The 13,685-nt window shown below is 51.5% G+C and overlaps 4 protein-coding genes across 4 annotated transcripts; 3 read left to right on the top strand and 1 right to left on the bottom strand.

The window, feature by feature from the left end:
- Positions 1-247: 247 nt before the first annotated feature.
- Positions 248-1,867, top strand: AUEXF2481DRAFT_8122 (uncharacterized protein; the record flags this gene model as incomplete). Its single annotated transcript, XM_013484888.1, has 3 exons — positions 248-361; positions 425-1,202; positions 1,260-1,867. 3 exons carry the CDS (start codon positions 248-250, stop codon positions 1,865-1,867), a joined length of 1,500 nt encoding a protein of 499 aa, XP_013340342.1.
- A 457-nt stretch (positions 1,868-2,324) lies between these two features.
- On the top strand, positions 2,325-6,161 carry AUEXF2481DRAFT_43578 (uncharacterized protein). Its single transcript, XM_013484936.1, has 2 exons — positions 2,325-5,847; positions 5,904-6,161. The coding sequence occupies exons 1-2, from the start codon at positions 2,797-2,799 to the stop codon at positions 5,940-5,942; spliced, it is 3,090 nt and encodes a 1,029-aa protein (XP_013340390.1). The 5' UTR covers positions 2,325-2,796; the 3' UTR covers positions 5,943-6,161.
- Positions 6,162-6,992: 831 nt separating this feature from the next.
- AUEXF2481DRAFT_43577 (uncharacterized protein) lies at positions 6,993-9,356 on the top strand. The gene has a single exon (XM_013484935.1). The coding sequence runs from the start codon at positions 7,278-7,280 to the stop codon at positions 8,988-8,990; it is 1,713 nt and encodes a 570-aa protein (XP_013340389.1). The 5' UTR covers positions 6,993-7,277; the 3' UTR covers positions 8,991-9,356.
- A 1,327-nt stretch (positions 9,357-10,683) lies between these two features.
- AUEXF2481DRAFT_43576 (uncharacterized protein) lies at positions 10,684-13,515 on the bottom strand. Its single transcript, XM_013484934.1, has 3 exons — positions 13,390-13,515; positions 11,306-13,324; positions 10,684-11,236 (listed from the first exon to the last, which is right to left on the bottom strand). The coding sequence occupies exons 1-3, from the start codon at positions 13,469-13,471 to the stop codon at positions 11,163-11,165; spliced, it is 2,175 nt and encodes a 724-aa protein (XP_013340388.1). The 5' UTR covers positions 13,472-13,515; the 3' UTR covers positions 10,684-11,162.
- Between the last annotated feature and the right edge of the window lie 170 nt (positions 13,516-13,685).

The following is a 13,685-nucleotide window of genomic DNA, read 5'->3' as shown; positions in this document are numbered from 1 at the left end:
TGTATCATCTTCTTGCGTCCACTTCCTTGTTCCTCTCCCTCTTCCCTCGCGTATCTTCGACTCAACAAAATCGAGGTGTTCTCGGGCAGTGATGTCTTCCCCACTGAGCCGTACTTTTCTCCGCACTTGCTCCAGAAACATTGTCGGCCAGCGCTCTCCCCTTCGCACCACTGCTAGAATCACCAGCAGAGCGTCAATTGCACGAACAACTCTATCAATCCGTTCCGCAGCCGCTTTCTCCACCACCATGAAGCCCAACTCGGACGCTATTGCCAGCCCGGCCTCTGCCGCCGAGTTTGACAAGGAGATTGTCGACATGGCCTCCTACATTCACAACTATAAGGTCGACTCGGAACTTGCTGTACGATACCCTTCGTTCACGACACATTGGTCAAGCATCAGCTAATCATTTCTTCGCACACAGATTGACACTGCCAGATATGTATTCCTGGACACTCTGGGCTGTGGTCTCAAGGCCCTCGAGTTCCCCCACTGCACCAAGCTTCTCGGACCAGTCGTTCCTGGAACCACTGTTCCCAATGGTACAAGAATCCCTGGCACACCCTACCAGCTTGACCCAGTGCTGGGTGCCTTCAACATTGGTGCCATGATCAGATGGCTCGACTTCAACGACTGCTGGCTGGCTGCCGAATGGGGTCACCCTAGTGACAACTTGGGTGCAATCTTGTCCGTTGCAGACTGGATCACCAGAACCAACCGCAACGGCGGCAACCTCGGCAACGGAAAGATCTTCACTGTCAAGGACGTTCTGGTGGCTATGGTCAAGGCCCACGAGATTCAGGGCTGCATGGCCTTGGAGAACTCATTCAACAAGGTCGGTCTCGATCACGTTGTGTTGGTCAAGGTCGCCTCGACTGCTGTTGTCAGTCAAATGCTTGGCCTGACCGAGGGTCAAACCCGCGATGCCATCTCACAGGCATGGGTTGATGGGCAGAGCATGCGCACCTACAGACACAGCCCCAACACCATGAGCAGAAAGAGTTGGGCTGCTGGTGATGCTTGCGAGAAGGCCGTCAACCTGTGCTTGAAGGTCATGAAGGGCGAGGGTGGTATGTCAACCGTTCTATCAGCTCCTACTTGGGGTTTCTACGACGTCAACTTCCACGGCAAGAAATTCGACTTCCAGAGAGGATACGGCAGCTACGTCATGGAGAACGTTCTCTTCAAGGTCTCATACCCTGGTGAGTAATGATGCGACGAACAACATCGAGACGTACACGCACTGACGAGTTCAACAGCTGAGTTCCACTCCCAAACTGCTGTCGAAGCCGCCAGCCGCATCAACAAGAAGCTCCAGGCCATGGGCAAGAGCGCCAAGGACATCAAGGACGTCACCAACCGAACACATGAGGCATGCATTCGCATCATTGACAAACAGCTGAAGCCCATGGATAACTTTGCTGACCGTGACCACTGTGTTCAATACATGGTCGCAACTATGTTTGTCTTCAACCGCCTTGAGGCATCAGACTACACAGATGGATCCGAGGCAGCCACGAGCCCGCTTGTCGAGTCACTTCGTAAGAAGATCAAGTGTGTTGAGGACCCGCAATACACCACCGACTACCATGACCCCGAAAAGAGAACCATCTCCAACGCGCTCACCGTTACTCTGGAAGACGGTACAACATTGGAGGAGGAGATTGTCGAGGCACCTCTCGGTCACAGACTGCGTCGTGAAGAGGCCAAGCCAGAAATCATGGCCAAGTACAAGAGACACTTGGGTCCTCACTTCGATGAGGCCCGCGTAAACGAGTTGGTCGACCTCGGCAACTCACCCGACAAGTTGTACGCCATGGAGATTGACAAGTACGTGGACCTTTACGTCAAGGACAGCATCCTGTAAGAAACCAGAATATAGAAAAGAAATATTAGACCAGTTTATCAACGTTGCATCACACAAAAAGGACAAAGCCGCGTCTTTGTTGAAGGATCTCGACTCATTAAACGCTGATGACGCTTTAGCGCGAGTCAACATGAAGGACGCGAGCACGTGAAGTTTGGGGTATTGATACCGAACGGTGAGTAATTTGACGTATGGCCAAGCTCTCTCATCTGGCAGAAGACGAAGATCAAGAAGCAATTGAGATTGAGATTGAGATGGTCAACATGTAGCAGTGCAAGATGTACTATTCGAGTCGAGTGCCGTATGACACTTGAGAGGACCGAAGAACGAATGGAGAGTCGAATCTGAGGGGCTTGACGGTTGTGCTGAGTAAGAAGTTCCAAGCGTACGTTGGCCCGCCGCCCGGCAATGTCGCTGACCGAGGGGCATCCGCAGGTAGAAAAAAAATCCCATATCAGCCCAACCAAGTCTTCTCTTCATTCAACCATCTCGAAGGAGTGCTTTATTGCAAACACCTTCTCTCCCACTCTCCACTCTTGTTAGTTGTTTTATCTCGGTTTCCTGGTATCGAGACCTTCGTTCCGGCTGCTTTTTTTCCGCTGCAAAACCGCGCATCCCCTGCGCCTGCGCTTTTAATCGCGCCTTGATCCTAAAGACTTTTCTTGGATATGCCCCATTTCGAAGAGCCCAGCATGAACAACACCGCCGTCACTTCAAAGTCGGCGCCACCGGCCCCAGAGGACATCTCTGCCATCACAAAAAACATTTACGAATCAAAGACGTCTCAAGAGTCGCTCGACGCTGCCTACAGCCTCTGCGATGTTCTCCTCAACTCGGTCGGCTTCCGTGGTCTCAACGACTACACCATCCTGCAAGAAGTCAAGAAGGCCGCCACAGACAAGAAGAACATCGGCCGTCGTGAAGGCGCCATGTTCGCACTCGGCGCCATCTTCGAAAGATTCCCCAGCAAGCAACGCTTGAGCGAGGTCGTCTTCCTTCTGCAACACGATTACCTTTTGCCCATGGCTCTTGACGCCGTCGCCGACAAGACTCCCTCTGTTCGTGACGGAGCCAAGTACGCCATCGACGCTCTCTACAAGGAGCTCGGTGCCGAGGCCAAGGTCTACGGTTTCTTGCCCCTCCTGATCTCGTACCTCCGCAAGGGTACTGCCAAGTGGCAGAGCGCCGTTGTCGCATTCGAGCTGGTCGGTCGCATGGCCGACGACGCAAAGATGGGCATGGAAAGTCTTGAGGCTGAGCAGGCCAAGGACGTTCTGCGCGAGGCCATGGGCCGCAAGCTCCAGGATCTGATTCCCATCGTCGAGGGCGGCATGCACGACCTCAAGGCCGAGGTCGGAAAGGCAGCCATCAAGACCATGAACTCCCTGACCACCCTCCTCCAGAACGACGATGTTCAGCCTCGTCTTCCCCTCCTGATCAAGGCCATGGAGGACCCCTCCACTTCCAGTCTGCAAAAGGCCATCCACGCCCTGTCGCAAACCACCTTTGTCGCCATTGTCACCTCCCCCGTCCTCGCTGTCCTCACTCCTCTTCTCGAGCGCTCCCTCAACAGCCCCAGCACCTCGCAAGAGGTCACTCGTCAAACTGTCGTCGTCGTCGAGAACTTGACAAAGCTTGTCCACGACCCCGTCGAGGCCAGATCTTTCCTCCCCAAGCTTCTCCCCGGTACCAAGGCCGTTCGCGACAGAGCCTCTCTCCCCGAGGTTCGTGAGATTGGTCAGAGAGCTCTCGACGTCATCGAGAAGGCCATGGGCCAACAAACCAGCGGCGACCACTCCGAGTCTGACCGCACCGTCCCCGAGGACGTTGCAAAGGTCTTGGAGAAGGAGACCAAGGCCAACGGTGGTCTTCTCCAGATGACTGGCGATGCCAACATCTGGGCCCTGGCCAAGCCTTACCTCTCGAACATGGTCGCCGAGGATGCCACTGACCGCAAGCTCGACCGCATCAACGCCAACATTGCTCCTTACATGGCTCCCCTTATGGAGGAGGGCAAGGCTGATGCTGTTGCCGAGGCCGTTCACAAGTTCTACGTCTCCGAGGACGAGCGCAAGTTCGGTGCTCCCCCACCTCTTGCCGACGGCGAGGTCGAGATTGTCAACGCTACCTTCTCTCTTGGATACGGTGGTATGCTTCTGCTTTCGCACACCAACCTCCGCCTGCTCAAGGGTCACCGCTATGGTCTCTGCGGCAGAAACGGTGCCGGAAAGTCCACTCTCATGCGCGCTATCGCCAACGGCAAGCTCGAGGGTTTCCCTTCCCAAGATGAGGTTCGCACCTGTTTCGTTGAGCACAACCAGGGCGAGGATGCTGATCTTACCATCCTTGACTACTGCTTGAAGGATCCTGATCTTCAGGCCGAAGGCAAGGACAGAATCGTCGCCGTTCTCGAGGAGGTCGGTTTCGCCTCTGGCCCTGAGGGACGCCAGTCTGAGAAGGTTGGCTCTCTTTCCGGTGGATGGAAGATGAAGCTCGCTTTGGCCAGAGCCATGTTGATGCGCGCCGATGTCTTCCTTCTCGACGAACCTACCAACCATCTCGATGTTGCCAACGTCAGATGGCTCCAGGAGTACCTCAAGACCCACACCGACATTACCTCCCTGATTGTTTCTCACGATTCCGGTTTCCTCGACGAGGTCTGCACCGACATTATCCACTACGAACAGAAGAAGCTTGTCAACTACAAGGGTAACCTTGCTGCTTTCGTCAAGGCTAAGCCCGAAGCTGGTGCATACTACACCCTCTCTGCTTCCCAGGTTCAGTTCAAGTTCCCCCCTCCCGGTATCTTGACCGGTGTCAAGTCCAACACCAGAAGCATTCTCCGTATGACCGACTGCAACTTTACCTACCCCGGAGGCTCCAAGCCTTCGCTCCAGGGTGTCAGCTGTCAGCTGTCGCTTTCCTCCAGAGTTGCAATCATCGGTGCCAACGGTGCCGGTAAGTCTACTCTGATCAAGCTGCTCACTGGTGAAACTATTCCCCAGACCGGCAAGGTCGAGAAGCACCCCAACTTGCGTATTGGTTACATCAAGCAGCACGCTCTTGAGCACGTTGAGATGCACTTGGAGAAGACACCCAACCAGTACCTCCAGTGGCGTTACGCTAACGGCGACGATCGCGAGGTCCTGATGAAGGGAACTCGTGTCCTGACCGACGAGGACAAGGCCCAGATGGAGAAGTTCGTCGATCTTGGCCCTGGTATGGGTCAGCGCAAGATTGAGGCCATCATCGGTAGACAGAAGTGGAAGAAGTCCTTCCAGTACGAGATCAAGTGGGTCGGCATGCTGCCCAAGAACAACACCATGATTTCTCGCGAGACTCTCATGGAGCTCGGCTTCCAGAAGCTTGTTCAGGAGTTTGATGACCACGAGGCCAGCAGAGAAGGTCTTGGTTTCCGTTCGCTCGAGCCCAAGGTCATCTCCAAGCACTTTGAGGATGTCGGTCTTGACCCCGAAATTGCCAACCACAACGAGATCAGCGGTCTGTCCGGTGGTCAAAAGGTCAAGGTCGTCCTTGCCGGTGCCATGTGGAACAACCCCCATTTGCTCGTTCTTGATGAGCCTACCAACTTCTTGGACAGAGACTCACTCGGTGGTCTTGCTGTTGCCATTCGTGACTACAAGGGTGGTGTCGTCATGATTTCTCACAACGAGGAGTTCGTCGGCGCTCTCTGCCCCGAGCAGTGGCACGTCGCTGACGGTCGTCTGACCCAGAAGGGTACCGTCGCCGTTTCAATGGACCGCTTCGAGGATTCTTCCAAGCCTGGCTCATCTGTTGCCAGCTCGGTCGTTAGCTCCGCTGTGCCTTCCACCGTTGGCACTCCTACTCAGAGTGATGCCGAGGGTGGTGGTGATATGGCTTTCAGAGCCCGCAAGAAGAAGAAGATGACTAAGAAGGAGCAGAAGGAGAGAGAGGTCCGCAGAAGACTGCGTCACATCGAGTGGCTCAACAGTCCCAAGGTACGTGTATTGTCAAATCATCCTCCATTCATCACAGTTTGCTAATCAACTCACAGGGCACCCCTCACCCTCCTGACAGTGACGCCGACGAGTAGAGAGGTCATGTTTGTGATTGCTGGTAATGAATTCATACCCAGGTGTTCAGCTTCACATTTGCAAAAGTAGGGTGAATGGCGTTTTCTAATTCTTCTTACTTTCTCTGCTTTTTGCAATACATTAGATTGGGCAGGCGTTTTCTTTTTCATCCTTGTTTTAGGTCATTATATCCAGAGTTGCTTCAGTTAGAGCAGTAGAATGGCATTGTTACCTCGTCCTATCTTTTTCTTGTTCGTGCATGGTGACAAGAACTTCACGCATGCTTCATCATCTGCCTTCCTCAGAGGCCTGGTGTCAGGAGACCATTCGTGCGAAACACGTCCGACCACGATGCTGAAAACCTGAAAACCGTGAGAAATCTCTGCAAGGCCTCTCAATAGGAGCATCCCCCGGATCGAAAACACCGTGCACTTTCACAGGCTTGGTTGAATGCCGTGAAAGCGAATGGAAGTCAGCATGTTGGGAAGCCTGTTCCCATATCTGTGTGACAAACCACAGGGCTCATAGAAGGTGCAAGATAAACATGATCTTCCTGGCGTGACGGTTGCACACGTACATTTGGGGGTGTAGCTTTTGTGTCCATGTGGAGATGAACCCTCGCATAAATATACTCAGGTATCAGGATGAGGCTCTTGACCCACAGGATCTGAATATGAGAGGCTCTTCGAGGAGGCTCTTCCAGTGGCAACAGAACTTTGACGATACCATTGCGACACGATCGCTTGCATCCATGCATCGATTTGAAGCAGAAAAATGAGATGTTGAGGAGTCAACCCCGTTTGCAATTACCGTTTTGGGGCAACTCATTCTATCATTGTGCAGTCATTGTGACTCTGTCATGGCGTATGAACATGCCTAAGAGCTGTTATGGTGATAGAGATAGGTAATTTCGAGATGAATCGAGCTTCTGACGTAGTGGGTCGTCCCTGCTTTTCCTGCGATCTTCAGGTTTCGCTACCCAAAACGGCAAGGGCATATGATGAGGCTCAACAAGACCCGCTTAATCGTCACTCTGTCTAAGAAGTTTCTCGGTCCCACTCACAAATTCGCGATTTTCTGTTGGTGGTTTTCGCAGGGGGTTGACCGCTTTCGGGCGGCGAAAGGTGTCACGCACTGGTCATCGCTTGATCGTCAAGAAGCGTACTCCTGAAGCTCGTCGATGAGAAGATTCTGATATATTAAACGCGCGGTGCTGCCAACAAACTTCCCACCTCAATTCACTGCGTCAACTGTTTTTCCCCTTCCAGGCTTTCCGAGTCCTTTGACTCTTCCACTGGACATCATACACATATAGGATCATTGTTCAGACACCTCTGTTGCACCTCTTGGTCAAGATGAATCGAAATGTTTCCTTCAAAGGAGACCAGCATGAGTATGAACGACAGCCTGAAAATGGCCAGCAATCTGGAAACGGACAGCAGTCGGAGCGACCCAATATGCAAAACCAACGTACCGCGAGTACAATGAGATCTAGGAAAACCCAGAAGCGACCGGACATGCGAAACCACCACACTGCTAGCACAATAAGACCCACAATGAGTCGCATGGCTACTCAAGTGAGCCGAATGGCTACCAATGCCACTGGAGGAACCGCAGAGCAAGGTGGCTACTCTTTAGCTGGCTCACAACCGAAAGGGAGCAGTCAAGGTGGTCCCAACAGAGATACATACGTTGCAGAAGGCTACCGTGATCTCAATCCTCAATATGAGAAAAAGCAGAATCAACCGACATTCAGCTTGGGTTCTAATCTGCCGCGCACCGTTCGTGGCTGGCAAGGCAAAAAGATGAACGAGCAGCGAAACTCTTCGGGAACGGCACCTGGTGTACAACCCGGTGAAAAAGGAGAGGGAGAAGCTGCGCCTCAACTTCAGGATACCGATGAACGCAAAAAACACCGTGGAGGCTCTAAACAAGACCCGGAACCTTCTCAGGACGAAAAACATCAGAATCATGGATCTACTCAGAGTAATCGGTCTGGAGGCATGATGATGCAAGAAGCTAGTGCCGAGGCTGGCGACGGTGAGAACACTGGAGTTCTCGGTGATCAAGCCGTGTACTCTCCAGGAAACGACAGTGATGACTCTACAGTCGTGCCGGAAGACGAAGAGGTTCTTGACGAAAATGCGCCATTCAACTCGTGGGCCTTAGTCCGTGCCAGATTCCAGGACGCCTTTGGTGAATGGCTAGGAACAACAATATTTGTTCTCATCGGTGTCAGCAGTAATCTTGCTGTCGTCACCGGAGAATCTCAACATCCAGGTATCTATCAAAACATGTATTGGGGATGGGGACTGGCGGTCATGTTGGGCATTTATATCTCGGGTGGAAGCTCAGGTGCTCATCTTAACCCAGCCGTCTCTATTCCCTTGTGGGTCTACAGAGGATTTCCTGCACGAAAACTCCCTGTCTTCATCATCTTCCAAATCCTCGGCGCCTTCACTGGTGGTCTTATTGCCATAGCCATCTATCGCGATGCTATCATCTACAACGAGGGTGGGCTTATCGCCGCGTCAAGCGGTGTCTCCATCTACACCCAACCCAAGGACTGGGTATCACCAGCAACAGCCTTCTTTACCGAATTCACTGGAACCGCAATTCTTATCTGCTCTATCCTGGCACTCGGTGACGACTCCAACTCGCCTCCTGGTGCTGGTATGCACGCCTTCATCATCGGTCTCCTCGTCGTCGCCCTCGTCATGTCCCTCGGCTCCAACACAGGCGGCTGCTTCAACCCTGTCCGCGACTTTGGGCCTCGTCTCGCCGCAATGGCCATGGGCTACGGCAGCGAAGTGTTTACCGCATACCACAACTGGTGGATCTGGGGTGCCTGGGGCGCCACTATCTCTGGAGGTCTTACTGGCGGCGTCCTCTACGACACTTGTATCTTCAAGGGCGGTGAAAGCCCTGTGAACTATACACCTAAGAAATGGGCTGGCAAGACGAATGAGGGCAAATTGGGTGTTTTGCAGTTGTTCCGTCAACAAACGAGAGCGAAGAATTTGGAGACTGCGATGGAGAAGGGTGAGGTTGAGAATGGAGGTTCTTGAACTGCTTCGAGGCTTGGAAACAATAGTCTTGGTGCGAAAGGTGTGGAGAGTGATCGAGAGAAGGGGATTGAAGGTCGGGTTGAGATACACCCAACTTCCCTTCTTTCTCTCGTGTTCCGCTTCTTTGAGTTTAAGGATGTTTTGATGAAGTTTTACCACGCTCAAACGAGAAACATGACCTGCTGCGATCTATTTTTCTGCGAGGAGTTTCTCTTTTACATCTTATCTATTTTGGTTTTTGGGATTTACGCTTTCTTACTGAATTTTACACATTTGTTCTAGACGTTGAATAGGCAGAGTCGAGGAAGACATAAGAGTAAGACGTAGAGCATAGAATGACCCATATACATATAGAGGATTTTCTTCTCATACTGTCATTGACTAGGAAAGTGATACTGATACTTCTTGATGTTTTGCTGCTTTTCGCAATCTCGATACTCTTGGTAAGAGTAGCTGCATTGACACATGATGGATTTGAGATCAGGCCTCGGTGTTTGGGGAATTATGTAGTATCTCTGTCTCTTTTACTCAAGCTTGGAGAGCGCATATCAGTCCTTGCCCAGCTCTCTGTTATGCGCGTTTGCTTCGTTTGCTTCACCGAGCGTTGCCTTCCGGAAGCTCGATGTCGCCGATGGCAACAGATCCAGCACAGTGTTGCCATCGTTGAACGCTTTGTGCGGTCAACTAGATGAAACCATACATGAACTTCCGTCGTTGATACAAATATTTCAATTAGGTAGAGAGGGCGGTATTGGACATGGTATACTGGAGTGGATGTCGAAGCATGTGGAAGCGAGGGTGCAACAACGATGGCGGAACCTCTTCCTTCTTTCTCACCCAGATGGACTGTACACTGGGTCATCAACCTAGCCGAATACAGTGCTCTGAACATGTTTGCTGTCGAAAAAAAAAACGGATGCCAAAGACGTAAAAGACGATGGAATACATTCCTAGCTGGTCAAGTCCTTGCTGCAACTCAGTGTATCATCCCTGAAGGCTATGGCGCCTATCGTATGGCAAACTTGCCAAGAGAACCCGCCGATTCAATCTTGAAGATTGAGATGTCTGAAAGTCTGCGTTCGAGGAGGTCATAGAAATGGTTCGATGATGAGAGGATTCACAAGGTTGTTCGCACTAAAGCTTCAAAGGCCCTGAAAGTTGATTCAATTACTGGTATCAGACGAGGATACGGCACAGAGTAAGTCCCTGACTCTATTGACAGTGAAGGTGATGAGAAGCATTGGAACCCTCAATCCATGGACAAAGACGTCGCGAAATTCTTCGAGTGTATCAAGCGAGTGAGTCAAAAGAAGAGAGAAAGTACATAGCTATCCCCAAGATACATGATCCTTACCTTGACTAACGACATGGTTGCTAAAGAAAGCTGCTAAATGCATGATTGCTGCAAATCAACGCGTCTGTATGTACTAGTAGTGCAACTAACTAATGCGCTTCAAATCATCATGGCAAAAAGCAAGACCATGCGAGGAATTAAATAATGCCAACCTTAAAAGCAAGTGTCGAAAGAACTGTGTATTTCAGCTTCTAGCTATCAACTAAATCTTAATAGGAGCCAAAGTCTATTCTACACATTTAGATATAAAACATGTTAGCTATAGCGATCTGCACAGTCCTACGCAAAGTCAGCTGTGAAAAGTTGCATAATCTTTTTCATGCCATAAACTAGACATCCCTAGAAAGCAGTAGACCTAAAATCCATCTCCTTCTCTCCCTAACCCAAACACAGCCATTACCAAAATGCAGCTGTCTAAATGCACAGTCTTTTTTTTTCTTTCCAAATCACGCTCGCTTGTCCAGTGGAGAGAACTACAACCCATCAAAAGTCAAAAAGACATTACATCCCCCATCACTTTTCCCATCTCTCCCCAGCCATCCCTCCCAGCGATATAAAAAAAGAAAGACTCAGCCGTCTTACTGCACAATAACATTTGGGAACCTTGCCTACGATCCAGGGGAATATCGCACTTTCACCACTATCCCCTTGACATCTCCCCCACGTCGGGGAAAATACTCTGCATATCTACAGCATCCCTTTTACACCTCACGTACATAGATGGAGATAGCACAAGTCAAGAAACAAAGAAGCGGCAACAAGTATACTTTTTCTCTTCTGCATGATGAGGTGTATATAGAAAAATGCCAACGATATCCTCATGGCAGTGTAGCCAACTCGGCATCAACAACCTCCTTGATCTTCTCCGGAAGCGGCTCTTTGAGCTCCGACACTTTGATCAAAGTCAGTATACTTTTCAAAATTCGAGAGTAATATGCCAGGAGAATAGGATATAACTTACAGGTCTTGCGCAAACGAGCACTTTGTTCCTTGAGTGTTGCGTCATTGTTGTCGATTTTGGAAGCCGCGACCAGGCATTTCAGGGCGGGTAGGTACTTTTCCCTACGCACAAAGACTTCGAAGCCGGCTTGTTGCGACTTGATGTTGAGGGGGCTTTGCTCGAGGAGTGGTGAAAGGTACTTCATGGCTTCACCCAGAGGGTCCTTGGTCTTGATTAGCTCTTCGCCGTGAGGATCCGTGTCTTCCTTCTTGACGATGTCTTCCGAGGTGGCGGTCGCCTTTGCGGCAGCAGCAGCCTTCTTATCAGCTTCTGCCTTTTCCTTTTCCTTGCGTGCCTTTTTCTCCGCCTTTTTCTTGTCTGCGTCGCTGAGATCGCCGTTCGTCGAGCCGTAGTTGGGGTCGTCGAACAGCTTGACGTAAATGTCAATGGCAGAGTATGCAGCTCTGGAGTAAAAGGGATGTTGACGCAAGTGGTCCTCCCATCTGATCATGTCGACGTACGCGCGGATCATACCCTTCCTAAGGGAGAAACTGTGGAAGTCGAATTGATCCTCGTACCAGACGTCAAAGATGTCGTGGATGGACTTGAAGCGCTTGAGTGCCAGACCCAACTTGTTTTGACGCTTGTAGGCCTCGCCGTCCTCAAAGAGGTACCACATGCATTGCATGTCGAGTAGATCACCCAGGGGGCCACCGTTGGCTTCTTTGCGAGTGAACAGACCCATGGTCTCGATAGCGGTATCGTTTTGGTTGTTTCGTAATTGGTATTTTGCGCACTTTGTGTTGATGTAGCGGTCTGCGAGGTCCATCTCGCGAGCCTCGTTCATTTGCTTGGACGCCTTTTCGAGATCGCCAGAGTGTTTTGTGATTCTTGCTTTTGTGAGGTGGAAAGTGTAGTCTTGAGGGTTTGTGTTGAGAGCGATTGTCTTTTCAATGTATTCGGAGGCCTTTTCGAGATTGCGGCAGAGGTGGTAATCGTAGTGTTGTGCGAGGAAGTAGTTGACAGCGAGGTCCCAGTTCTTGCCGTTCTCCTCGTTGTTTTGCGAAGCGTAGCCGAGGACGAGTTCTTCAATGGTCTGCTTCTTTGATTCGTCGTTGTACAGGGCCTTGAGGTTTGCGAAAGTCGAAGGAACACCCTTGCGGAAGACTCGTGTCAGGTAGGCGTCGACAGCGTCGCGGAAAGCATCGCCCTGCAGGAAGTCGAGAGGCACACGTCTGGGTGCATCAATTCTGTCGCTCTTCTCGGCAAAAGACTTGTACAGATGCAGCAGTTGGGTGTGCGCGGCAGGGTCGTTCTTGTCGAGACCAAGAGCCTTCTCCAAGCCGTCGTAGTATGCGCGTCTCTCGGCGTTTCTGCTCAAAAGAGCGCGGTATGCCTTCTCAGCCTCCTCTTTGCGATGCAGCTTCAACAAGTACTCGGCTCTAAGCTCCATGACGGCAGTTCGGTCGGGGTTGGACTTGTAGAGGGCCTTGAGACCTTGAAGGGCGCGCTCGTAGTCACCGGACTCGGCGATGATGGTGTTCTTGTACAGGACGGCTTCGTGGTGTTCGAGATCGGTTGCTTGCGGGGGGTTCTTGAGCGTCTCTTCGTACATGTTCAATACCTTCTCGGCGGCCGAGTAGTCGCCAGCCATGTGTTGGGCGATGGCCAAGGCAGTCCAGTTTGCGCGGACACCCGAAGAGGCCGTCAACATTGTTCTGCGACTGTCGATAAGACCCTTCCAGTCGCGGGTCTGAGCCTGGAGAAGCGAGAGGTCGCGCTGGATCTGGCGAGAGTCGGGATCGAGGCGCAGAGCGAACTTGTAGGCCTTGATGGCTTCATCGTAGTTCTTGACGGAGCGGTACAGCAACCCATAGACGTGCCAACAGACATTGGACTTCATGGCATTCTTGAGAGCGAGCTTGGCAAGGTCAAAGGCCTCGTCGGTCTTGCCCTGAGAGTTGAGGATCAAGGCCTTCATGGCCTGAGTGTCGCCATGGTTGGGAACCTTTTTCAACACCTGGTCGGCAGTCTTGATTCCTGTAGGACCGCGTTAGTCGACGTCGTGTTTCGGTCGACTATGTAGAATGGATTTGTCGGCGCACCTCTCTTGTACTGTTTTGATTCGTAGAGCTGAACGACCTGTTTGAACAGAGACTGCTCCTTTGAAGACAGCGGTACTGACATTGTCTCTTATGTGCTCGTGTGAGGTGCTAAGAGCTCGCTGTGCTTCGAGACCAAGAGCGCCCACTTGTCCCACCACTGCACTTCGTCACTCGCAGCGCTGCCTATTTACCCGATGAGCTGCCGATGTCGTTTTCCGGACTTTGTCTCCGAAGTTGTTCATCTGAGGGGGACCGATCTCTTGCACTGCCGACGTGCAAATTTCCAACACTCCAAG

The sequence above is a fragment of the Aureobasidium subglaciale genome (genome assembly GCF_000721755.1).
Source record: "Aureobasidium subglaciale EXF-2481 unplaced genomic scaffold scaffold_25, whole genome shotgun sequence".
In the NCBI taxonomy this organism is placed as follows: Eukaryota; Fungi; Ascomycota; class Dothideomycetes; order Dothideales; family Saccotheciaceae; genus Aureobasidium; species Aureobasidium subglaciale.
The sequence above is the reverse complement of the archived record's forward strand: the minus strand, read 5'-3'. Positions and strand labels throughout refer to the sequence as shown.

Excerpts from the sequence above, each read along its gene's own strand:
- AUEXF2481DRAFT_43578 (XM_013484936.1), top strand. The coding sequence starts at position 2,797 with ATGTTCGCACTCGGCGCCATCTTCGAAAGATTCCCCAGCAAGCAACGC. Across the intron at positions 5,848-5,903 it reads AGTGGCTCAACAGTCCCAAG|GGCACCCCTCACCCTCCTGA; the intron begins GTACGTGTATTG and ends ATCAACTCACAG.
- AUEXF2481DRAFT_43576 (XM_013484934.1), bottom strand. The coding sequence starts at position 13,471 with ATGTCAGTACCGCTGTCTTCAAAGGAGCAGTCTCTGTTCAAACAGGTC. Across the intron at positions 13,325-13,389 it reads ATCAAAACAGTACAAGAGAG|GAATCAAGACTGCCGACCAG; the intron begins GTGCGCCGACAA and ends GCGGTCCTACAG. Across the intron at positions 11,237-11,305 it reads TGCTCGTTTGCGCAAGACCT|TGTCGGAGCTCAAAGAGCCG; the intron begins GTAAGTTATATC and ends CTTTGATCAAAG.
- AUEXF2481DRAFT_43577 (XM_013484935.1), top strand. The coding sequence starts at position 7,278 with ATGAATCGAAATGTTTCCTTCAAAGGAGACCAGCATGAGTATGAACGA.